General features: G+C 42.4%; 2 protein-coding genes and 1 long non-coding RNA gene across 12 annotated transcripts in view; 2 read left to right on the plus strand and 1 right to left on the minus strand.

Annotated features, from left to right (window-relative positions):
• SYTL3 (synaptotagmin like 3) overlaps window positions 1-8,153 on the plus strand; it is a 67,046-nt gene extending 58,893 nt beyond the window's left edge. For 7 of the 9 annotated variants that reach the window (XM_043544278.1, XM_043544277.1, XM_027821608.3 and 4 more), the window contains 3 exons: window positions 890-998; window positions 3,171-3,376; window positions 7,296-7,645. In XM_043544278.1, coding sequence (XP_043400213.1) covers window positions 890-998; window positions 3,171-3,376; window positions 7,296-7,417 — 437 coding nt within the window. In that variant the 3' untranslated portion in view covers window positions 7,418-7,645. Of the gene's footprint in view, window positions 1-889; window positions 999-3,170; window positions 3,377-3,830; window positions 3,925-7,295; window positions 7,646-8,034 lie in introns of those variants that run through there. The other 2 variants (XR_005224765.2, XR_006290040.1) reach the window with 2 other exon arrangements.
• Window positions 8,154-9,528: 1,375 nt separating this feature from the next.
• Window positions 9,529-25,744, minus strand: part of EZR (ezrin) — a 53,494-nt gene continuing 37,278 nt past the window's right edge. For both annotated transcript variants that reach the window (XM_037895078.2, XM_043544281.1), the window contains exons 7-14: window positions 24,617-24,763; window positions 20,805-20,901; window positions 16,067-16,230; window positions 14,525-14,655; window positions 13,518-13,678; window positions 13,078-13,170; window positions 11,460-11,711; window positions 9,529-10,801 (exon numbers count right to left, since the gene is read on the minus strand). In XM_037895078.2, coding sequence (XP_037751006.1) covers window positions 10,637-10,801; window positions 11,460-11,711; window positions 13,078-13,170; window positions 13,518-13,678; window positions 14,525-14,655; window positions 16,067-16,230; window positions 20,805-20,901; window positions 24,617-24,763 — 1,210 coding nt within the window. In that variant the 3' untranslated portion in view covers window positions 9,529-10,636. The remainder of the gene's footprint in view (window positions 10,802-11,459; window positions 11,712-13,077; window positions 13,171-13,517; window positions 13,679-14,524; window positions 14,656-16,066; window positions 16,231-20,804; window positions 20,902-24,616; window positions 24,764-25,744) is intronic.
• On the plus strand, window positions 11,710-25,404 carry LOC122465301. The gene is made up of 3 exons (XR_006290041.1): window positions 11,710-12,255; window positions 23,447-23,544; window positions 25,170-25,404. It is a non-coding gene; the product is annotated as an uncharacterized LOC122465301 (long non-coding RNA).

Genomic DNA, 25,744 nt, shown 5'->3' on the forward strand with positions numbered 1-25,744 from the left:
TTCCCCCTCTCTCCCCGCACCTCTCGATCAGCTGTTTCGTGGCATGCAAGAGGCTCTGAGGGGGTAAGAGGGGAGGAGCAAGGGCACAGCAGGCTCAGGGGAGGGGGCGGGAAGGGGTGGAGTGGGGGCAGGGCCTGGGGCAGAGCCAGGGGTTGAGCAGTGAGCACCCCCCAGCACATTGGAAAGTTGGCACTGGTAGCTCCAGCCCCGGAGTCGGTGCCTCTAAAAAGAGCTGCGTATTAATATCGGAAGAGCCGCATGTGGCTCCGGAGCCACAGGTTGGCCACCCCTGTCCTAGACATAGAGGTAGGAAGGAAATAATGGAAAGATCAAGTAAGTTGTTAGTTTTATTTCTTTCTGTCCCCTGGATCCCCATCTCCTCTCCCTGTATCCCAGTCACCATTCCCTTCTTGGTTCAGTCCTCCTCCTCTTCCCTCATGCTGTCTGTTCCCTCTCTCCTTTCTACACTCACCTATGTGTTCCTCCTCTGTCAAAAACACACACACACTAACAGAGTAACAGAGGCAAGGTGCATCCTGTTGTGGGTTGTGCCAACTGTCCTTGCTGCTGGTTCTGCCTCAGAGTAAAACTACGGGACGTGGATTGTTCCCTTGATCTCTGCAGGTGCACTTGGGGCCTGGTAAAGCTTCCTCATCATCATGCCACTGATTTTCCTCCCTCCCTCCATTTTTTAAAATCACATACTGTAAAAATGTCTTCAAACCTTTCCTCTTGTCTAAAATATCTCTGCAGTTCAGCAAACACGCTGCACTTTCTCACTTCAGGGCAACAGTTCTTAAGGACTTTCTTTCCTTCCCTTAGCCCTGTGTTAACTAGCCAACCATTTACCCACACTGTTCGCTAATTATAAGCAATGTTTCTGTTTTAGGGAGAGAAGACCAAGCATCTGCTGATGGCCAGCTTCACCTTGTGGTGCTTGGAGCCAAGAACTTGCCTGTGATGAGATGTGGTGGCACTTTGAACTCATTTGTTAAAGGGTATGTTTTTGAGATTTAACTCTTCAGATTTAGAATCTTTTAAAACCATCAGCCACTTCTGCATGGAGCTAAACATGAGCTAAACACATACCAGGGAGTAGATCTTTGAGTAAAAGACATTACACCTGAGTATGGAGCCAGATTGTGGAGTCCTTTCTCATGATGGTGAGCATTTACCCACGTAGCTCCTGAAATTGCAGCACTTACCAGCATAAGGAAAGCAGCCACAATCTGACCCTTAGGCCCTGATCAGACAGATTTAGGATTTGAGGAGACTCCACCAGTTATTGAGATTTAATCTCTGCTTTGAATACTGAGGTTTCACAGTTGCAAAAGTGTTTAAATGTCAAGTTCTGAAGCAGTAAAAGGAAAACACTGAATGCATCCGATGAAGTGAGCTGTAACTCACGAAAGCTTATGCTCAAATAAATTGGTTAGTCTCTAAGGTGCCACAAGTACTCCTTTTCTTTTTGCGAATACAGACTAACGTGGCTGCTACTCTGAAACTTAGGAAATGTAATTATAAACAACAAGGGAGGAGAGCCACTCCTGTCTTCTTAATTCATGCTTTGAGCTGTGCTGTTGCAAAGTGAATTACAGCATCGTACTCACTGGGAGAGGTAACCTATCATCCTACTCATTCTAGGCAGTTCAGAAGAGTTCTTTAGAATGTTTGGAACTGATGTAGGTGACAAGTACACATATCTGTTGGAGACCACCCCCATCCTGCCTTTGTCACGGTGACTAGGAAGGGTGCACTCGGTGAAACCTGTCACGCAGGGCATGGCTACACTTGCAGATGTAAACCAGCCCTCGGAGAGCGCAGCATGTCCACACTATCAGATTCAAGCGCACTGGCATGGCCACATTAGCAACTCTTGCAACACCAGAAAGAGCAGTGCATTGTGGTAGCTATCCCAGCATGCAAGTGGCTGCAACTTGCTTTTCAGATGGGGAGGGTGGGGGGGAGTGAATTGTGTGTATGTCAGGGGAGAGACAGTGTGTTTTGGGGGGCTGAGAGTATGTCAGCATGCTATCTTGTAAGTTCAGACAGCAGCAGACCTCCCTTCCCTCCCCCCTCTCTCTCACACACACTCACAACAGCAGCATTCCACAGTAACGCTTGCTTTGTCCCGGAGGAGATGAGCAGCCGGCTGTCAGAAACGGCGCTTTAAAAGGGCATATCCACATTCCTACAGCAAGTTCAAAACAATGAGAAGAGTGGCCACTTGACTTCAGGGGATTATGGGATGTTTTTGGAGGCCAATCACAGCGCAGTAATGCAACCCCTCATCCACACTGATGCTGGGGTGTTTCAGCTGAGGCGCAGCAAGCTTTATGCTTCTGGTGGAGGTGGATTACCAGGAGCGCTCCAGCTGCAGAGTCCAGGAGCTCTACGTGCCTTGCCAGTGTGGATGGGTCGTGAGTTAGGGCGCTCGGGGCTGCTTTAATGCGCTCTAACTCGCAGGTGTAGCCACGCCCTCTGTTTTGTACGTGAAACTCTGTTATGTTCAGTCGGCATATCACAGAATCACGTACCCCATGCACAGTCATCTTTGCTGTCGTTTTGGATTACCTTCCTAACGCGTTCTCACTGTGCAAGCTAAGATGGAGCTAATCACATTTCCTGCTCCATTACTTCAGGAGTCAGGAAGGAATTTTTCTCCCATGTGCAGCATTGCAGAGTTTGCATTATGGGGTCATTTTACCTTCCTACAGTCAAGCATCGTACACAGTTGGAGGCAGGATATCGGATACCTGCAGTGAGGATATGTCTTGTACCTGATAGGAGCACCTTACCAGAGGTGGAATGGTCTCTTTAGTTTTGTCAGTGAGAAAAACGCTGCTCTTAGGCAGGCATTGCTGGATGGGCTGGAGGACCAGCTGCTGTTGGGAAGCAAAGGCTGCTACAGTGGTCCCTGACAATTGGATCAGCAAGCAGAGCCAAAGGAGCTCATTCTTACTCCCCTGAAGGTTAATGGGAATAGACTCAATGGGAGGAGGATCAGGCCTACGATTTAAAAAAAAAAAGTGGTGTTAATATACTACCATTTCGCACTTATGCATCACTTCAATAGTCAAAGCATTCCAATGAGTAGTAACGAGGTGGATGAGATAATATCTTTTAGGTCAGTGACCTCACCCAACATCTATTTTATTCCTTTTTGGAAGTTGTCTCACTCTCCCGGACCAACGTAAGATAAGACAGAAGTCTCCTGTCCTGAAGAAAGAAGCCTGTCCTCAGTGGAAGCACCTGTTTGTCTTTGACGGTGTGACCCCATCTCAGCTACGGCAATCTTGTCTGGACTTGGCCGTCTGGAACCAGGCATCTTTTGGCTCAAATGACCGGTTCCTGGGGGGAGCCAGGCTTAGCACAAGTAAGTCTTTTATCATTAAAAAATTGAAGACAAAAGGAACACTCCAATACCTATTGTACATAACAATAATGATTATTATTTACAATGCAGTAGCAGCTGGAGGCCCCACTCAGGACTTGTGCTATGCAAAAACACACAAAGAAACAGCCCTTGGCCTGAAGCACTTAGTCTTAGGCCTTGATCCTGAAAATATTTATGCACATGCTTCACTTTATGCCTGTGAAAAGTGCCACTTAAGTCAATGGGGCTCCACGTGGGCACAGGGGTCTGCTAACTAGGGGCAGGATTTGGGATCAGAGCCTAAGACCACAGACAGCAGACCTACGAAAGGCAGGAGCAGCCAACTGCAAAAACAAGTGTGATTTTAAAAATAATTACAAATAGGTAGAGGAGGTGCCAGCTCTCTTCCTCTGCCTCTCATTCTGTCCAGCCTTAATTGACTATTTTCTTACAGATTCATGATAGAGCTAGGTGTGAAGGACAAGTTTGAAGAAAGAAGGGGGAGTGGTCCCAATCTTGCAAGCACTTATACCGTTAACTTTTCACATGTGAGTTAGTCCCAGTCAGTAGAACAGGTGTAAACTTAAGCATGTGCAACATAAGTGTTTGCCCAATTAGGGCCTTACTGGTAACTTCTACATAATTTATCTTAGAAGAGGCAAGGCTAGAACTCCGTTCTTCTTTAACATTTCAGACAGCTCTGGTTGAGCTCTCATTCTGTAATTATTAACCTCTGCCTGTGCTGCCCCAGGTAGCTTGTGGGCTCCTAATTTTGTATGCACCCATTGTCAGACTCTTACCTGCTGTCCAGCATGTGACCACACCCACTAGCCCAACCAGTTGTTGCTTGTCAAATCACCCTATTCCGGAACTGACTCACTGGGGCCTGTTATTGCTGCTTTGGCGCCAGCCCTTGTCCGTCAGGTGACGGAACTCCAGTCATCCTTTCTAGCTTGTTTACTAAAGAATGGGCCTGAGAATTCCTTTGAACCACTCCCTGCTTGGAGTTGCTCTCTGACGGCTTTGGCTCCTGCCAGGCTTTCCCGCAACTATCCCTCCTTCGACACGACCACAGACCAAGTCAAACCCTAATGTTTTACAGCTGGTCTAATTAATGCTTTAAAACCAAAGCCCACCCAGTTAACAGAACTGAAAGCTTCACAACACCGCACTAGAGTGGACAGCACTCGCTTTTGGTTACCAGCTGACTAGCAAGGACCCCGGTGTTCTGTGCAAGGATCTCCTGCTATCTGCATCACTTAGGAAATTCTGCAACCGCTTCATTTACAGTTTAAAATGGAGAGGTTTATTACATTAAATCTGAACATGACTAATAAGTACCCTCAGTACATAGCCCCAGGCTTTATATGGGTATTTGTTTTTCTTTCCCCATTTTTTTTCAAGCTGCTGCAGTTTTGTAATAGAACTGCTGCATGAAAGTTGTTGCGGGTGGGGAGTAGCTGGAAATTTTGGTGGCTTGGGTGAGGGAAATTGGAGGGTCAGGCACCCAGGAAGGCAAGGGCCATGCTTTGGTTTTGTAGCAGAACCATCTGAGCTGGCAGCTTCTCTTAAATAATTGGCAGAGAAATATTAAGTGGCCAGATTTAAATCCTTATCCGTAGGCTTCAGAGTTCAACTTGCTGACACAATGTGAAAACATCCCATTTAGCTCAAGAGAGTGGTGTTTCAGGCTAGCTGCCAGCTCATATTCAGTTAATATTTTTAAGTTTTTCTGAACTAACCAAGCTCCAAACATCTCTTTATTGAATGAAATCTCAACTTCCGGGGCAAGTGCTGCAGCAACTTCCCCAGGGGCAACTGGGCAGTTTTCTAAAGATTAATATAGGCCCGAGTAGCAGTGTTAGCAGGGGATAACCTAGCTTTTATTATCTTCCCTGCCAGCCTTAATGATAAGCAAGCCTCTGTCCACCCCCATACCTAAGTGCTTTGTTTTCTCTATTACAGAAACATCCATTTGAGAGTGGGGCAGGGGACCATCCCTCCAATAAGGTTTTGTCTTAAAGACACTTTTGCTAATAGCATGAGGATTTAGATGTGTGGTGGCACTGGCCAGGCTCTGCTACTGTGCAGGCTTCTCCACGGGCTGCTGTTTGCCTTAATCTTATGCCATAGACTTGGCTCTTCCACTCCAAGGTTTCTCCTTTGTGGGGTCTGCAGCCAGTGCTGGTATTCTCAGTAGAAGGCCCTTTGAATAACCTTGCTATGCCTCTGCTCCACTGCAGTCGATTAGTTGAACTTCACTTAGGCTTTTCCTAGGGGGATGAGTTCATCTGGCAAAGGCTCAGCCTCACTGGCTTTGTTCAGTGAGATCCAGGGCATGTCTCCGGGGCAGCTAGGAATAGGCTTCCTAGCACAGCTAGACAAACAAAGATTTGCTCTGCTTTAGCTAAGGTGCTAGGGTGGTGCATGCAGCAGGCCTGGGCCAGCCATGCGAGCACATACCCAAGGGTTGAACTCGGGTGGCTAGCCTGAGCTGCTGCACATGCCACCACACCCACACTGCTAGTTGTAGTGTGCTGGATTGAGCAGAACTAGCACCCAGCTGTCCACTCATGCTGCCAGGCCTGCCTCCAGCCGTGGTGTAGGCACAGCTGTAAGTAGTTTTGTAGTTTTGTTTGCCCATCTGCCAAATACGCTGTGCAAACTGGAAAACAGTTAATCCACTCAACTGCTGCTGTATTTCCATTGTTACCAGATACAGCACCAGCATGCCACTCCATTGCAGTGTAGTGGAGGCCTGCTCTCAGAGCACCCCACAGAGCAATTGTACCAAAAGGGTCTCATGCTTTGAAGTAGATTTTAAGACAAGAGGACAGAGATTCTTCTCCTTGGAAATAGGACAGTGCAATATAATTCTCTAGCCACAGAATATGTGGCAGAATCCACCTCTTCTTTTAAAACTGATCTGTAAGCTGCATGGTTAAAAATATGAGCTGTGTGTAAGCCAATGCCTTATTGTCTGCTGACAGTCAAACCTCATCTCTCCTAACTGTTAACAGCTCCATTATCTGAGTGGGGGACTCTGAAAATAAGTGACAGTATGTGTCCATACTTCATTATTTCACTGCTGATTATTTTAGCAAAAGCAGCTAGGTAGAGCACTTGTCCTAATATGCCTTCCTGGGTACCAGAAGCTCAATCAGGGGTACACAGAGGTCTTCCAGAGGGTACATTAAGTCATCTAGCTATTTGCCTACTTTTACAACAGGCTACATAAAAAGCACTAGCAAAGTCAGTACAAACAAATTTCAGACAATGACTTATTTATACTGCTCTATATAGTATACACTGAAATGTAAAAACTATATTTATATTCCAATTGGTTAACTATATGGTAAAAATGAGAAAGCAAGCAATTTTTCAGTAATAGTGTGCTGTGACAGTATCTTTGATTTTGTAAGCAAGTTTTCAAGTGAGGTGAAACTTGGGGTATACAAGACAGACTCCTGAAAGAGGTACAGTAGTCAGGAAAGGTTGACAGCCACTGCCCTGCCTTCCTGACAAAAATTCTAGCTTCCTCACCACCAGTTTCTGTGATACAGAGGAGTGTTACAATAAAATAAAATTGTGTAATAAACTCAAGCATGGCTGTGCTGGTTTTAATTTCCTATATTTACATCAATATACTTCTGTTTAAATGGAGCTGTCTCTCCAAACTGCAGCAGTGGAGTGCTGCAGAAACCAGGGTCCTTACTGCAGAATTTAAATCCAGATTGCTGCAGAATACATGGTGTCTTCACTGTACTGCATTAAATAGTGTGACACATGTATCTAAGGATGGAGTTACAGAATGAGACATGAAGCTTTAGAAGAAATGTTAGAGACAGATTATAAGTTAGTTGGGGCAGAAATGTTCATGTACACTTGGCCTTACCCTTTTGTTTCAACTTTCCTGTAGAAGAACCATCTGGCACCTGGGATTCAGACCCCCAGTCAAAACTTCAATGGCAGAAAACACTCAGCAGCCCAAACATCTGGATAGATATTACACTTATGCTGCATTCAAATATGGACACTTAAATCCTAATAGCGCCCCTTTGACAAGCGTATCCTTTCCAACTGCTCACACATGGAAGAAAGTATTATACTCAAGGTTAAGCAACATGGCATGCTTCCTGGTCACTTCTGCCTTCTGGAAAGAAACATCCTTTGAAAAGAGCTCTCCACAAGTAAGCCACCTGTTTCTATACATAGAGCAGAACTGTGTAATTAGAATCATTACAAAACTAATAAAATATTCAACTGTCACACTCCAGGAGCATTTAATTAAAAAAATCCTATGAGTGATTTTTCATCATGAGCAGCTCTGGTAAGACATTTATCAGCAGCAGCTAGCGGGCGGTGTTTTGGGGATTAAGTGATGCATTATTGTAGTATGTATTACAAAAGGGGAAGCTACAATTGCTGAGTTGCTTCAGCACTTGTTGCCAGAAATGTTACTATGGTTAAAAATGAGGAGTCCAGTGGCACCTTAAAGACTAAGGGATTTATTTGGGCATGAGCTTTCATGGGTAAAAAACCCACCCCCTAAAGTGCCACCAGACTCCTCATTTTTGTGGATACAGACTAACACGGTTACAACTGTGGTCGAAGGCCATCTGTTTGAGTAGAGGTGAAACTTCTTCACATTCCCTTAGGAAACCATGACACCTGAAGCACTGATGGATTTTGGCTTGCAAGTTGTTTGCAGTACAGTTACCAAAAGAAAAGCAAAAAGATGTCAAGAAGAAGAATGCAGGAGGGAGAGAAAGCATAAGGTATCCCCTCAGATGTTAGTCACTTTGATATCTTGGGACCGCAAGAGAGTTTGGCACTTAATACAGAAGAGACAATGGGATATGCATGTTGAGGGAGTCTGACTCAAGACCAAATACTCTAGAGCAGAGATCCTTAGCTTTCCCCCCCATAATGTGGCAACTAGAGCAGTAGCTAACAAGGAGAAGGAAAGCATATTTATTAATGAGCATCTTTTAATGAGAGTTAGCTGGTGGGCAGCCAGCTCTCTGCAGACCCCACCAGCAAGTGATCTGTGGAATACTGATTGTCCATGGACCACTGTTTGGAAACACCTGCTCCAGGCTCTCAGAATGTGGGGTGGAGGTTGCTGCTAGTTACTTCCTTGTCTCCTCAACTACAGAGCTCTTCGCTCCAGAGGCTGGAAAGTGCTTGAAGCTGTAGAGCCACTTCAGGAAGGCTGCAGAAAGGGTCCCTTCTATCACAGAGCCAAGCTCTGGGGGATGCTGAGAAGCTGCCCTAGGCTGGATGAAGGCAGCTGCAGGAGGGGAGTGAGCACACTGTTAGTGATGCAGCAGTTTTCTTGCTCTCAGCAAATAGGGCACCCCTCACAACCCACTCTTGATTGAGTGGCAGCACACTGGAGAGCTCATAGGTCAGCCTTTTGGCCAGAGCCTTGCACATTCTGTAACCAAAGGCAGACACCACTTTCAGATGAAGACATGGAAGTACCAGTGGGAGGCTTTTGTGGATAAAGACATCTTTAGTGCTGTGTTAGTCAGCCTCAGCAAGTCTGACTGCAGAAAACAAGCCTACCTTATAATGAATAGTAACTTGGCATGTGAAGGTTTCCCAGTGTAGACGCAGTCTAAGATCAAGCAAAGTACCAGTTTCCTGGTGGATGCATCTTCTCTGGGGTGGGGAGAATGCTCTATCTGAAAGGTCTCATCCCTTTCACACCCCCTCCCCCCAAAAAATCACACATTACTGCAACAAGCAGTTGTCTTCCTCTGCCTTCTCACTAAGAGAGAAAGTGTTCCCCCCCCCCCCCCCCCAAGGACATTTCACTGTGAAGCTGCAAATATAAGAGTTCATATTTCCAAAGTGAGAAATGTAGAGCTGCACTGTAGTTTTAACGTGCATACAGCACTGCTCTGCTGGGGTTAAACACCCTACACAGCACAAAACACACAACTTCAAATCCTTTGTTACCTTGCAGATTTTTATTCATATTCATGTGTTGCAAAAAACACCCACAAACACCTTGGTATAAAGGTTTAATGTTGAGTATAAAGCAGCATTGGTGTTGTAAATGGAGGAGCAGAACCAACACACTGACACTAACACATTTTCAAAGGTGGGGGTGGGGGTAACAGGAAGTCTACAAATGCTCTTTCCATGGACAGAATACGAGGGGGATATAAACAAACAATCCCTTCATAGTTGGAGTCTGAAATATTATTAAATCAAATATTTTAAAAAATTAGAAAATTTGTTAGAAAAAATAGGTGCAGTAAGGTTGTATTTACTGAATTATGTGCATATCACAATTTTATTTGAAGTAAAAAAATCACTTTACAGATAGTGTTTTATAGCAAGTAATCAGTTTTACACGCCTTCTGTAGCACAGACAGTATCTTGTTTAGGCAAATGTTTTTACATATGCAATTTATTTTAATACTAAATCTGAAAAAGGTAACAAAATATACAGAGCAAAACTTTTCCCCTTTTTAAACTAGTGTCACAATCCATATTTATCAACTATATTTATATATAAATACTACACTACAGCTGATCATTAATTAAGCTGGAGTATAACACACATCAACAAGTATGAGTCCAACAGAAAGAATATTTGCCTACCTATGCAAGGAGAGTATCAAAGAGTGTTCCTATACTGCATTTCTTCTGAGCGATCACTGCAGGAATTTCTCCAATTGAACAGAGCAACAAAAAAAGACCCCTCACACTTATCGTACGTAGAAATAACAGATTTCCAGATGGTTGCTGGTACCATTGTGTAAAATTATAAATAAGGGCCTGCAGGTCTTTGCTGACAAAGCAGAATGTAGAATTAGTCAGGTTATGTGCTGTACTTAAAGAGTGTAAAGATATATGGCACAAAATTCACCCACAGCATAGTGTTTTTATTTAAACAGCTGAATCCAGATGTACCACCTATCACAGCATAATATCTTTATGAACAGAAAGATGTAGTATTAAAATAAACCCTGCATGGAAAAAAAAGTGGATGTGACTTATAGGCCTTTTGGCACTAGGATATGAATGAGCAAAAGTTATCAGAATTAATTGCTTGGCTGACAGACTTAATGGGCAGTCACCACATTTTAATAGTGAAAACTGGAGGATAAGCTGACGGTGGGAGCTTCTCTAGGTTTAGAGCATTTGATATTTAGATGTTACACAGTGACCCCTCAGAAAAGGCAGATCGTAGGATAAGCTCTGCCTTTCCCATAGTCTTGCCTTTTTGGCTGTAAAGTGCGCTTACATAGCCTCAAACTCATCGATTCTCTGCTTGGTGTTGCCCTGTCGGATCTGCCTCAGCGTCTTGTACTTGTCACGTCCCTGTCGCATGTTCTCTGTATGGATCATGTCATTGTGGGTTCTCTTGTTTTCATCCCTGGCCTGGGCCAGCTCATCTGTCAGGGTCTGCAACATTAAGTACAGAATGTCACAAATCTGGGTCACACATGAAAGACCTTGCATCTCACGAGAGTTTGACAGAGTCAAGGATTAATAATGTTTTAGAGGCATTTGACAACATCCTTGGGATGCAGACGAGTACGGTGGAAATGGGTGAACTGGAGATCTGGACATTTGAGTATTACAATGTGCAGACTGTGAACACTAGCTATTTGAAAGAACCAGAAGCGTCAGTGCACCCCTACTAATAAGCAAAGCCCATATGTACTGCATGAAAATCAATCATGTTAAAGCACAGGCAGCTTTATGTTCAAGACGTCTTGTAGGGCTTGTCGACATGGAGATTTAGTGCATGGAAAACCAGGGTGTAAACCTACAGCACGCTAACTGGCCATGTGGACCCTGCTGCCATGTACAAACAGTTCTGCAGCGCACAGTACGGTTCCCAGCAGTAGGTCAAAGTGCGCTACGAACTTTTAGTGTGCCGTAGCAGGTCCTCACAGCATGCTGCAGATTTACACCCTGCTTGCTGTACACTAAGTTTCCATATAGATGATCCTTTAATATTTTACATACACCATTCTGGAAGAGCTGTGCATTTAAACAGGGCTCAATTTTCAGCAACATAGATTTAAGTTTTCTCCCAATAATTTTGTTTTCTTACCATCAACTGCTTCTGAACACGCTGATTCTTCACTGCTTCAGTAGTGCGTTTCTCTTCATTGCGATCGCCCAAGATGCCTTCACTTGAGAACTCTGCACTGTAGCCTGAATATTCTGTTCCTTCATCAAGCAAGTTATCATGGACATGGTAATTCACTGGCTCATAGACAGGGGCTGGCGGTGGAGGTGGGGCAGTCATTACCAAATGTAGCTCTTCTTTTGTCTTCACTAGGTCATCCTGGGCTTCCTTGGCCTTTAAAAGTGGAAACAAAAAAATGGGCACAAAAGCAGATGTGAAGTTTATTTAAACCCAGCTCAATGAACACACTGTAGCACCCAAAGGGGAAGGGACAGAAAGAAAGGGATGCACTAGAGTGGTTGGATATTTGCTAAACCAGAAGACAATGCTTTCAGTATACTCTTGTGTGGTGAGATTAAAAAAAACCAAAATTTGATTAGGATTGTGGATGAGGCCAGTATAATTTCACTAAGCAAGAGTCTTCCTCCAACATATAATGATGCCTGAAGAATTAGTGTTGTAGGGGAATGTGGAATCCATTAAAAAGAAGGCTGACCAACAGTTTAGTTGGGAAGTCCATACCACGAGAAATGAGAAATTACATCCCTAAATTGTGGGACTTTAAAGTGGTGTGTAAATTGCAAGAAATTGGGCTTCTTGCTTCCTAAACAGTTCTTCCGTCCTCAGGACTAGCTACGGTCTTGTGGGAAAACTGAACTCAGCTTCCAGCAAATGTAGAAGGAGGACTGTAATACTGTGGCAAGCTTCAACTTTAAAGGTAGCTGGGGCGGGGGGGGGGGGGGGGGAGGAGGGGGGGAAGGGGAAGGAAAAACTGTTGCTAAGAGTTTTGGCAGTTTTCACTGAAGTTCTGAAATATCCAGAGTATCCCCAGCCAGCTCTAAACTTTTGGATTGCTATCAGATCTCTAATCAGTGTTTGAAAAATGTTAAGAACACACATTTTCCTCTACAAGATGATTATTCATGAACAAAATGCTGCAGGGTTGTTTTCCTAGAGGTGCAAAATAGCAAAGACAAAATAGAAAACCAAAGAATGAGGAAAGGTTTTCCAGATATAGTGTTTAATTTATGTTGGCACATACATATAACTACACACTTAAGGATCTTCCAGATTTGCTCTCACTTCTGCTGCATTCCATTAGGAATACTTCAGTCCCCTGTGTCAAGGCCAAAAGAAGGCACTTTCCAATAGCACAAAGTTATTGGGACCACTACATTAGTGCTGCTACATTTACTTTGTCCGTTTCTCTCTCCTTCATTCAACACTTTCATACAAGAACATGTGTTTCCTAAGATGCCCAAATACATTACGATCATGACTCTATAGTTAAGACTGCATTTTAAGTTGTTATATAGCTCACTGGTTAGAGGTTTGAGAAGAGTCAGATTTGTTGGAGGAGGGAAATTACATATTGCATTTTGGGTTGGAAGTTAATAGCCGCATTCATAAATTCAGCATTTCCCTTAGGACTTTACTAAAGATTCTCTTTTGTGGTGTTATACAAGGCTAAGCAGATCGATCCAGAGCTTTAAACTTGAATTAGTAAAATGTACCAATTTAGGAAAGCAGAAAAACTCACCCTGTGTTGCCATTCTTCAACCTCACTCTCTTTACGCTTCCTTGCCTCTTCCAGAAGAGCAATCTTGGCTGTATATTCTGCAAGTTCTGTAGCCTGTTGAATAGCAAAGCTAGAATTATATTTGGAGCTTTTTCAATAATGCTTTTCTGAATAAGAAACATGACGCAAATGTTACATGATTTTGTGAATAGATTCCTCCACTGTGATAAAGACTCCATTAAGTTATGGGCAATTTGCACTTATTTGGTATATCATTTGAAAAGTTTCCCAGTCAAAGACTGATTCCATGATTATGCTACTGCAGTGCGTCCTCTGGCCTAATGGATCATTTCCTTGTATCCAAGACTTCATTTAAAAATATGCAGTAGTGAGCCTACATTAACTGAAATATACGACTCAAGGCTTTATATGCTAAGACTCAAAAAGCCTATGGTTCCTACCAACTGTTCCTGGCTCTTCATCTGGTCAACAGTTTGCTTCTCCAGCTCTTCCTTGGCTTGGAGAGCAGCCAAGCGCTCGGCCTCCAGACGTTCAGCTTCCTTCTCTGCTCGCCTCCTCTCCTCCTCAAGCTGCATGGCTTTTTGGATCTGATCTGAGAGCTCTGTAAAGGAAGAGGAAAGCAGTAAGTCAATGGGTTTAACTAACCACTTTACAAAAGGGGTTTTGCACACTGGTGCAAATGCTCATGGGAGCAAGACTAAGAAATACTTCATTCCAGTCTTCTATCCACAAACTCCAACTTGGTTTCTGAACAAGTCTAAATGCAGTTACCTGACACATCATATGCAAGAGGTCCGTAGCTTATGTTCTAGGTAATGTTCCCTTTACAGAATGTAGGTAACGAGAGTCTAATTGTGGGTTTTACTCCATATTGAGGAAAACATGGCAACTCCAAAGTCTTAGAATACCTATTTATGGAGTAGGACTGGATGTTGCTGCTTCTGGTCCTCCATATTTCTCTACACATTGGAGGTAGGGAAGAGACAGACTCCGATCTCACTGATGTCTTGTTAACGAAGCATTAGGTGTCCTGGCAGGGGAGTTACGGGAGTGACCATTAAAAGCTACTTGAGTGAGAAATGTTTGAGTCAGTCACTGATGGAAGTGGCCATACTACACCTTCCTCGTATGGGAAAGCGAACATTCAGTTTTGAACCTCAGTTCCCAGACAAAAAAAATAAAGGTCACTTGACATCTACTTTCTCTATACAATAGCTGGTGATCACTGCACTGAAAAGGAAGGATTTCGCTGTCCCTATATTTATACATGTGCACAGACACACTGGTAGAAGTTTGTTTTGTGCAGCAGATCTAAGCGTCACAAGATGGTAGCGTTTAGGATAAGGGCAGCTGTCAAGCCACATCACTGCTTTGCAAAGTAGAAGGGCAAAGCCCAGTGTGGGGGAATCACCTGGACCTTGCCTGCTGACCAGTGCAAGCCCTTTACCTTTCTCAGCCTTCTTGGTCTTTATTTCATACTCTTGCAGTCTCAACATCAGCTCCTCTTTCTCCCTCAACATCTGCTCCTTCTCTTTTTCAATTGTCTCTCTTTTCTTCTTTTCACTTTCTAACTGTTGCCTGTTAGAGAGAAATAACTTAAGTTTAGAACCTAGGAAGGTAGGAATTTGTTTGCTCCACTGAACTGCATCCATGCTGCAGGAGGCCTGGGCATCTCTGTAGAAAGCTCAGTGAAAACCTCTGCTCAGTGTTTAATGCCAGTCAAAAACTATGTTAGGGGGTCCTTGGGGTGGGGACTGTCTTTGTTCTGTGTTTGTACAGCACCTAGCACAATGGGTCCTGGGCCATAACCAGGTCTCTTAGATGCTCTGGGTAATACTACCACTACTACTAAGGAATGGGATAAGTTATATACTTTCCGTCTCTCTTTTCCAAGTCAATGCTACATCCTACCCAAGAGCACTGTGTTGAGTGTTGGACACCCCACTGCAAAAAGAAGGATTCACAGACAGATGCAGTGTAGTTGTACCCATGTCAGTCTCAGGACATTAGAGACACCAGGTGGGTGAGGTAATCTCTTTTATTGGCCCAACTTCTATTGGTGAGACACACAAGTTTTCGAGGACCTGAAGAAGAGCTCTGGGTAAGTTCGAAGGCTTGTTTCACCAACAGAAGATGGTCCAATAAGAGAGATTCTCTCTCCTACCATGCCTCTCTAAAAATGATTAGAGGCATGTAAATACTTCCAGACGGAGAACCATTGAGAAGATTGCTCTACACTAAATGGTACCAGAGTTAAACAAAAGACCTGCTAGAAGTATACAAAGTAACAATAGCCATAGTCAAATCACATGTTCCTATTTATCATCTCATAATATAAGATGAAAGACAGCAGCAGCAAATTTAAAAATTGACAGAAGGGAACACTTTTCCTCCAAGGCAATCAACTGGCAGACCTATCTGCCTCTAGTGACCATTGAGGCCAAGATTTAAGCAGAATTCGAGGAAGGGATTAGAAATCCATGTGGATAAGAAGAATACCTACAGTTAAATTAGATCACAAAGACTTGAAGGGATATAAATACTCATGCTCCAGGGCAGAAGCCAACAAATGCGGTTAGGAGGAAATTTCTCTATGGGTAGGTTATTCTCTAACTGCCCACTATGTAGTTTCTTGTACTTTCCTCACAAGCATCTGGTACTGACCGCTGTCAGATAGGATACTGGCATGTGGACTTCAGGTCTGAGAGTGTCTGGCAATTCCTATGTTCTTTTGAATTGTTTCTTCTCTCTTTAGTCAATACCCCCTCTAAGTTAGTATCTGGCCCTGAATTCTCCCCTCTGGCTAAGGTGGGATGAGGGCAGTAGCCCTCAGGGTCTGAATGGTTCACCTGCTTTGGTGCAACCCCACCCTATTGGCTCCAGTTCAGCTGTCATCACAACTAAAATGCTTAATCCTGCCAATTTGCTTCCATTCCGGTCACCCGCATTTCTCCTGAGCTCTCACCCTCCTCTCTCAAGTTCAGCTCACCTTTCCAGCTGTTTCTGGTGTTTCTCCTCACGGGCCTGAGCTTTCATCTGTTGGACCTCAATGGTGTCCGGCTTCCTGCGGCGCATGTACAGCTCATGGTTGCCCATGCACAGCTGCAGGATCCTCTTGTTAATTCTTAGACGAGGTGCATAAAACACAAAGTCCTACGGAAGAGAGGCAGAACAATGGAATTCAGTCCATGAGGCAGTGGTTTCCTATCGAAGGAGATAAAGCACTTCTAACTTATTGTAGGCAGAGCAATCACATGGCCACTATCCTCCTGCAATCCAAAGACATGCACAGGCATTTATATATTAATAGCAGCTGCATTTTCAATTATGTATTCCCAGTGACTAACAACACTCCCCTAAATACCTTGATTCAAGAGTGGCGGTAGTACAGAAGGGGTTTCCTGAGGTTTGAAACACTTGGAAAGACCATCAGATTTTTTGGGAGGATACCTAAGCAGCCGTGTAACCCACCCACCTCTATATATTACACAAGACATGACAGTGTGTGGTTACTGTGTTATTCGTTTGTATACAAAGTGGGCAAGGAGGTCTTATGAATGGAAATAAAACCTAAGGAGACCTGAAATGTAATAGTATATGATTAATATTAAAAAATACTGCAGGGATTTACAGTCATAGGTCAGATCACTGATCCCTCTAATTCAGTGTCTTAGACCCTGCTAGTATCTCTTTCTTCAGGCAAAGATGAAAAATTGTCAGCGCTCTCAGCCAATTGTACCATGAGATACTTTTCAGGGGGTCGCATAGCTACAAACATTACTATGTCACAGAAAGTCTCCAGTACTGGAGAGTCCAGCCACAATAGTTGTATCAATATTTGTTGGGAGTCCCAGCAGTGGTATCTCTACATAGGTGCAAAATATAGAACATGGATGAGTGTAGCTACACACTAATGGAACCATCACATTGACAAATGACTGTCCATAGCCACTTCTGAAGTGGCCACTGAGGGACTGCCACCATCAAGCATTCATGCTGCCCTTCCTCCTAGATGATGGGGGAAAGGAGAGGAGACACACCTTAATTCCTTCCTCTAGAATGAAGATGGGAGACTCCTCACTCCTTTTGCTACTGAGCCAAAAATAACTTTGGGAGTTTTTAATAGGAGCAAGATTTCTGCATTCATGACATCTGCATTGTCATCTTTGTCTCTTGGTGACATTTTTAAGAAGATTTGCACTGTGATCAGTGCTCTAGTTAAGCATTAGTGAACTACTCTATCACCCTCCCCAGCTGCCAACACCACATGAGTAATGCTTTGGGTATTGGGTTACATGCAGCACTGATGACCAACAGAGTTAAAGAACAGGGAAAAGTTTCTGAGTTAACAAAAATCGCACAAAATCCAAAATCAACCAACAATCCATTTATTAGAACAAAACTCATTCTCCCTGTAGGTAACAGCTGGACCCTCCAAAAGTAAGTTCTTCAGTAAGGCTATGCCCAAAGCCATAGAATTTTTCATCTGTTACTGGGCCAGATAGCTTTTTAATATGAACAATTATAGATTCAGTAGGGCTTTGAACTCAAGAAACACTGATTATTCAATAAATAAAGCATTGCATTTCTGCTATTACAGAATGCTTTGCATAGGGTGATAAGACAGATCAACGGATAAAATGACAAGTCACCTGAGAAATGGACTAATCCCTTAGAAATACCCTCCTGTGGAGTGCCTCATAGTTCATATGAAACGGAATTTACACAAGAAGAGTCAGAGCTGTGCATTTACAGAGGCTGAGTCTGACATCAATGACTGCCGCTCCAAACATTTCAATTACACCTGGAGTTCAGAAGGTATTTTGGACCTATGACTAATAAAACTGGAAGTGACTCTAGAAATAATGAAAAATGCTCCTAACTCCAAATTTAGCGAGAACCTGCTGGCAAAGATAAGTTCTGAAACATAGAAACTCTGAAGGATGCACACCTTGCAGTCAACCAAGGTGGTCTGTTTGGTTTTTCTGACTATTCAGATCACAATGTCTTTGGCATGCCTGATATTGTCTACAGCTGTAAATTATTCATTATGCTTCCACTTATGGCAAACATTTAAAAAAAGCTGAACAGCTATGTGTATTGTATGCAGGTATGGCCTCCATCTCTAAGCAATGTCTAACTCCAAGAAGGTAAATACTAAAGTCATGGATGGTAGTCACATTTGTCATCTATAGCCTTGTAAGTAAGGGAAAATGAATTCATGTAAGAACACAGGAGTTTTGCAGTGAACATTATAATCAGAGGCACAGAAGAGCTCAGTCCCACCCTACCCTGGCTTGAGATGAAGATATGCATTCTCACTTGGTATTTTGATACCCCCAGCAAAATCTTCCATCTCTATTCAGTATCCATGGCACATGGACTCAGAAAGAATCTCCACAGAACCAAGTAACTCAGGAGTCAGACTCTGCTCCTAGTAAACTTAAAGCCTTGTCAATATAAAGAGGAAAAATGGCAATCCTATTTTTACTTTGGGGATTCTTCAGGTAGCAAGACAAGGGCTGGGTTGTTATTTCTGTTGGTTGTTTTTAACGTTTGTCCTTGGAAGCTCAAAACATGTGTCCAAAAAAAAAAAAAACCAAGACCTCTGCTTCTCTTTTTTGTAGCAAAGTTTGAATACAAGAAGCATCTAGAGCATACAAGGCACTCCAAACTGAACAGACATAATAGGTGTTTTCAATAGTAACTGCTTTACTGTATTAGTCTCCTGCAAGTTTCCATTTTAAATGCATTCAGATTTGCAATTGGAGAGTGGGTGGAAAGCTGTGTCCATGAATCACAAACAGGAGATTAACATTTTGTACTCAGTGTGAAGTATGGCTGAGCTCACAAAGGGGCTTTCCTACTGAGCAGTCCAGCATGAACAAGGAGGTGAACCTTTACAGGCGGGGCACTGTTTTGGTGGTTGCCATGAATTACATTATAAAACAAGTTTGTTTCTAAGAAAAGGATGGATTTCACACCGACAGTTTTTCAATATTCTGCTGTTCATTATTTAAACAGTTTCTTGAGTCTTTTGCTTTTAACTCCGGAGCCACAATTATTTTCTCAAAAAGCCCTACCAAAACCAAACTGACTGTTTCTAAAAGCTGCGTTTTCCCCAAGCCTTATGTTAATAGATGAGCTACTGCAAGAGCATGCCCTTTTCTCAATGCCCTTTTCTCCTGCTTTTCCAACAGCAGACAGGACTGTCAGAATAAGCCTCACCTATTCCTGTTATTCCATTCTTCATGGTTTGATAACTGATAGCGATATTGGTCAATTCACTACAGTTAGCTGGGAAAACGTGCTTATTTTAAATACACAAGTACTATATTTAAAATTACCTCTTTTCAGGTATCCATGTCCTTGCTTCTCCCTACCCTAATAAGTCTAGAAGCTCATTTAAGAGATTCTGTTCCTTTCTTGGAATCAGAATTGCAATGCGAGTTGCCCCCCTAATCTGTCTCCAAAAAACTGTGAAGTTTCAGAAGTCAAAATATGCAACAATCTAGTGTGTGATGTGCACTTTTGGAGTGACGTGCTCCTGAAACCCTCAGTAAGAATGCTATGTATGTTCAGTTTTAGAGAGCATCACAAGAAGCCTTTAATATAAAAACAATTATCCAGCAACTCCAGGTGTTCTGAGAAGAGAGAAGCCCTGGGATAAATTTTTTTTTTAAAATGACTCAAAAGTTATTTGTCTATGAAGAGGTAACTTAGACATCACCTTTGGAAGTACCTCAGATATGAGCGTGAGATAGAATTGTAGAGAATATTTTTTTGGTGGGGCAGTGGCGAGTGTTTGGGTGGTGGTATGTGGGATATAGCAAGACAAGGATGTTTCTATAATTCTGAAGTGCTGTTTTGCACTCCAACCTCCTTAGGGCCATAAGAATGGCCATACTGGGTCAGACCAAAGATCCATCTAGCCCAGTAGACTGTCTTCTGACAGCAGCCAGTGCCAGATGCTTCAGAGGGAATGAACAGAACAGGGCAGTTAGAGTGATCCATCCCATTGTCCAGTCCCAGCTTCTGGCAGTCAACAGTTTAGGGACATAGAGTATGGCGTTGCACCCCTGACCAACTTGGCTAATAGCCATTGATGGACCTAGCCTCTATGAATTTATCTAATTTTTTTGAACCCAGCTATACTTTTAGACTTCATAACATTCCCTGGCAACAAGTTCCACAGGTTGATTGTGCATTGTGTGAAAAAGTACTTCTGTATGTTAGTTTTAAACCAGTGGCCTATTAATGCAATGGGGTGACCCCTGGTTCTTGTGTTTCATGAAGGGTAAAACACACCTCCCTATTTACCTGCTCCACACCATTTATGATTTTTATAGACCTTTATCATATTCCCCCTTAGTCATCTCTTTTCTAAGATGAACAGTTCCGTCAGCCACTGCGTGGGTACTCCCTGGGGCCAGTGCTGCCTAGAGCTGCCCGAGCAGCTGGCACTGGGATCAGCTGCACTGACTGCTGCAGAAGTCACGGAGGTCGTAGAAAGTCATGGAATCTGTGACTTCCACAACTTCTGTGACAGAATTGTAGCCTTAGTTATAGGAAGAAATATTTGATGACTACTCTGTAGTAGCATATACTGTTTCTGATGCAATGAGAGTTTTTATAAGGAGTACAAGAACTGTATTTTGTGGCGTGGAGATGAAAAGTATTTAACAATCTAAACTTGATATGCAAGAGTTCATTCTAAATGTACTTACAGGTGCCTTCTTGTCAATAGGTTTTATAACAAACTTTTTGTCATTGAAAGAGATGTTTCTGATTTCACTCCAGGGGAAGCCAATCTTTGGGGTCAATCTGAAAACAAAGACAGGTTTTAAAAGAAGCCAAGTTACAAACAAAACAACAAGATGTGTGGTTAATTGATCTTCTTTCCAGAATTTGAAACATTACTTCCATTACTGTGCCATTACTTCACTCCTCTGTGGGGGGGTGGGGGTGGGGGCCCTGAGCCACATGCTCTAAAACAGACCAGACAACTTGAAATACTAAATAAAACATGAGAAAAACATTTTCTTCTGCCTACAGGAAGATATGTCCCTCTACATCCCTTATTGAACTCAGCGGCTCTCCCTTTCCTAATTCAATGTAACCAACCTAGTGACATTGTGGCCATTAAATGCAAGAGTGTGTGCGCTTGAATTTCAGAAGTGCTCAGTCCCCACAGCTCCATTTGACTACTGCAAGATCTGTTACATTCTCAGCACTTTTGAATGTCAGGCCCCTTTTTTTAAGGTATCTAACTATGGATTTAGGAGCCTTAATTCAGGCACCAGTTTTTGAAAATCTTGGCTTTTAAAAAAAACCCCACAATACCTTTTTTTTTTTTCTTGCACTGAAGTATATAGGGCCCTTCCAAAACTATTAACAAACACTGTCTGGAATGATACAGACTCCGAAGTTTACATCTATTTTCTGACTAATAAAATATACAATGGAACATATTTTTGTCTTTTAAGGCCCATGTTCTGCAATCCCTATTCAGGACAGCACTTAAGCATGCTATGGATTTAGGCTCCAGAAAATCTTCTTTAAGAATATGATCATGGGACTCAGCCACTTGCTTATCAGAGACAGTTAAGGGAAGCAGACACCTCTTTTATATTTCTCCCCCCCCCACAGATTATTGGTGAGACTGGAGACAAAGAGGTGTTTTGTTCTTGCATGAAACCTGCACAAGGGACTTTGCCCAAAAGTCATACAGCAGAACTTTAAACCATGGGCTCTCTCATATGCTAAACAGTCCTATCCAGTTCTTTGCTACTGGAAAACATACCTGCAGTTAAAGCACAAACTGGTAGGCTAAAAGTCTATTTTAAAACAAACAAGAATTCCTCTCAGTAATACAAAGACCTCAGATTATTAAAACAAAAAAATTACAAGTCCATATCTTAACTTTTCACTATTTATGCCAACTACTTTTTGAATTTCTGAGCTTGGAAAAATAAGAGATAAATCAAAAGAGAAATTACTAAGTCTAATTGTTTTCTAGTCCATTTCATTTTTAGGTTCTCATATACCCGCCCAATACTGCAGCATCTGTGTTCAGACGCTGTTGGGGTATGTGCAGTTATTTTTAAAAACCAGTTTTCATTAGTATTTAAAAAAGTTATTTTTGCAGTCTAAATTTTGAGCCAAAATCTGCTCAGACAGCATCCCTTTACAAGAAAGGGCCAGTGTAAAATTCTCCTTACCTAGATGAAGTGACAAGCATGAGTTTAATTTCTCTGTTTCAGTTAAAACATAGAATAGGCAGATTCCATCTTGATAATTTAATGAAGCAAAGTGGAAGTGAAGAAATTAAGCTTGCAGAACTCCAGTGCTTGCTCACAAAGAACAGCAGATTCTTACAAGTTCTATAGCACACTGCATTGGGGGGTGGGGTGGGGGAGCTGTGCGTGCAGTAATCCATCATTAAGATGGCAAACAGTTTCAATGACAAAGGAATTTCTAACAAACATTTAATAACCTCTTTAGTGTACTAGAAATATTTAATGTTTTAACAACTCCAGGTTATTACTTCTAATAACTGGAGTTTCTTCAAGATTATAAGCACTATACATAGGGAAGGGAAGGAAAGGAAAGGAAAGGAAAAGAGGCCCAGAGAAACAAGAGCTTGCAACTTAAGGCAAATTTGTCCAAGCCTTGTATCAAATGGTGGAAGCTACCTACCATTTAAACCCAGGATTGTAGAAACACTGGGCCCAAGCCTTCTTCCCAGCACCAGCCTTTAAACCAGTGCAAAAGTAAAATGAACACCTATTAAAATTTAGCATTTCTTAACCTTTATTCTGTGCGCCTGTGCGTCTGTACACACAGAGTAATTTGCTTGCCTAGGTTTTAATTTGGCAATAACTGCTCCTGTCTCCTCCATATTAAATTAAATAAGAAATCTAACACCAGCATGTAGTAATACAGTATACTTGAGGTGGCACGGATACCTTGTTGAATAAATTCCAGATGTAGTACGTTATAATGATAGTCTTCTCTCTCCCCCACCCCACATTTTAAATACTGTAGTAGAAATCAAGTTTGGGGGGACTGGTCTTCACCCTTAAATATAGGTACCGACATAGCATAGACTCCTGTATTTAATAAGTAGTAACATCTTACTCAACAGTAAACAAAACATTTGCAAAATTTTCCCCAACCTCCCCCATCCCAATCCCAAAGCTCTGCCAGTGCATCCAGTCCTGATTTATGTACACCACTGTTTCTCCTAGTCCTGACATTATCTGCTCAGAAGATCCAATTGCATAGTAGCAAAAAAGTTGAATAAAATAAATAATGTGACTTAACATTTATTTTGTTTTGTAAGTTTTTCTACATAATTCTCTTTCAGAGGTCAAGGCTACATATTGCCTGGTTATGCAGCTCGAAAAACCTGTTTGCGTGACCATGGTTACACAGCGAAACCAGTCATTCAAGAAATAAAGAAAGGTAGTTTCACTCATGTAATATCTCATGTGACACTCCTTGTTTTCTGGGTGATGGCACACATTAATACAGCAAAGAGAAATGTGTTCTTTTCCTCTGCAGTCCTAACAGGAACCTCAAACAGTTCCCATTAATGCTACATCTCAACTGTCATTTTAGACCCAGACTTACCCTCCATCCCCTACGGTCCTGTTGCAACCCTACTATTATTAGGGCTTACAATTTATATTAGAAATTCAGAGAAACGAACCCAGGACTAAGAGCCTAAGTCATTGACACAGAATCCTTCACTTCAAACTTCCTCTTATTTCACCTTGCCGCACTTTGGGCCTGTGCTTCATTTTTTAGAATCCAGCAAAATGAGACACACACAAAGAGTACCCATTTCCTTTTAAACTTTATTCTTCTTTAATCTTCAGTCTACTTCTTCCTGCTTCTCAGACTTCTTTTCCACCTCTCATACTCCATTATTAGTGAGCCCACAACTACTGAAAGGATCGGTTGCAACTACGGACACACTAAAGGAATTTACTCTAATTAGCTCTTACATTATTGGCAACTGTGTTTAGCACTCATCCCTGAAAAAGGCAGTTCCTGGGAGTGCATAATGAGAATCTGGTCTATAGAGTCTTACGCTGCAACCACTGTGATGGTGTGGTGTCTGATCACCTAACTTTGGACAACACTGATATTTCCCTAAAATAATTCTTTAGGGCCTGATTTTACAGCCGTGTATGGAAATGGAAGTTAACAATCCTGGCAGTTTAGTTCTGTGATTTCATGCACTACATTTAAAGAGATGTTATGGACATAATTTCAAGTTTCGGACATGCTGGTGCATAGCCTAAGAAGAAAGCAGTCACATTGTGAGGGAAGGAAGAGGCAAGTCAGGATTCACGTAAAGCACAAGCCTTGCCCTGCTTCCCAACACAAACTTTACCCCAGGGCTATCCAAACTCAGGTGGCATTCACCAAGCAAGCACTAATTTTACTAATTTAAAGTTCTTTGGGCTTCAGCACCAGCCCGTTGTCCTTTGGAGGGATCAGGCACGTGCGCGCGCGCACACACACTTACTTATCATCCTTCTCATAAATATTCAGGCCCAGTGCATCTACTCCCAGCCACAAGTCCGTTCCTTTCTTATTCTTGATTTCAAAGTAGTTGATCCCATACATCTCCAAGTCTTGGGCAATCTTTAGATATTCCAGCATTGCATTCTCTCTGGTTGAGGTGGAGGGGAAAAAAAAGGGGGGGGGGGGAGAAGAGAAATACAAATATATACATAAGATAACCAACTCCTTAGAAATTACAAGCCAAAGCTAGTGGAAGAAACATCTGTGCAAGTGGGAAAACAAGAGGAGTCGCTTCTGGGACAAACAGTTTGCACTTAACTCCAGTTCTGATGCTTGGGCTCAGGAGAAGGCCTGAATGTGTTTTAGTTTATTACTGAATAGAATAAAATATTCCTGTTTAGTTAAATCCTAAATCATGACTTCTCAGTAAGAGATGGTTAGTAGCATTCATCTGTCATGATGTGGGGTAGGGGACAACCAACCAACATGTGGACAATGGAAAAATGTAAACCCGACTTTCCATTCTACAAGCCTAATTGTATTTTGTTTTAAAGGGACTTTCAAGAAGCTTTCAAAATGAATGTTTCAGAAGGTTGCATACATTCACTGAGGTCTTCTGCGTGTGTGCCAGCATTCACGTCATCTTAACTTTTATGAACATCAGAGTAGTCAATGCCGACCTACAGGTTTGTTAATTGGACTGGAAATGCATTGTGCTTGGCTGCATTACACTTTATAAAACTGAAAAGGAGTACTTGTGGCACCTTAGAGACTAACCAGTTTATTTGAGCATGAGCTTTCGTGAGCTACAGCTCACTTCATCGGATGCATAGCATATCACGAAAGCTCATGCTCAAATAAACTGGTTAGTCTCTAAGGTGCCACAAGTACTCCTTTTCTTTTTACGAATACAGACTAACACGGCTGTTACTCTGAAACCTTTATAAAACTGGGTTTCCAATTCTACTGAATTTTCACGTTATTCCATGCTGGACTGGAAAATAATAGTCCAGCTATTTCCAGGGCCAATTACTTTGAGATCCCACTTTAAAAATACATAATAAAACTGCGTGCTTAAGGAGATTAACAGAACAAATCAAGATGACCTAGATACAGCCCAACAGAGGTA

This window comes from Chelonia mydas, chromosome 3, assembly GCF_015237465.2.
Source record: "Chelonia mydas isolate rCheMyd1 chromosome 3, rCheMyd1.pri.v2, whole genome shotgun sequence".
NCBI classification, from domain to species: Eukaryota; Metazoa; Chordata; order Testudines; family Cheloniidae; genus Chelonia; species Chelonia mydas.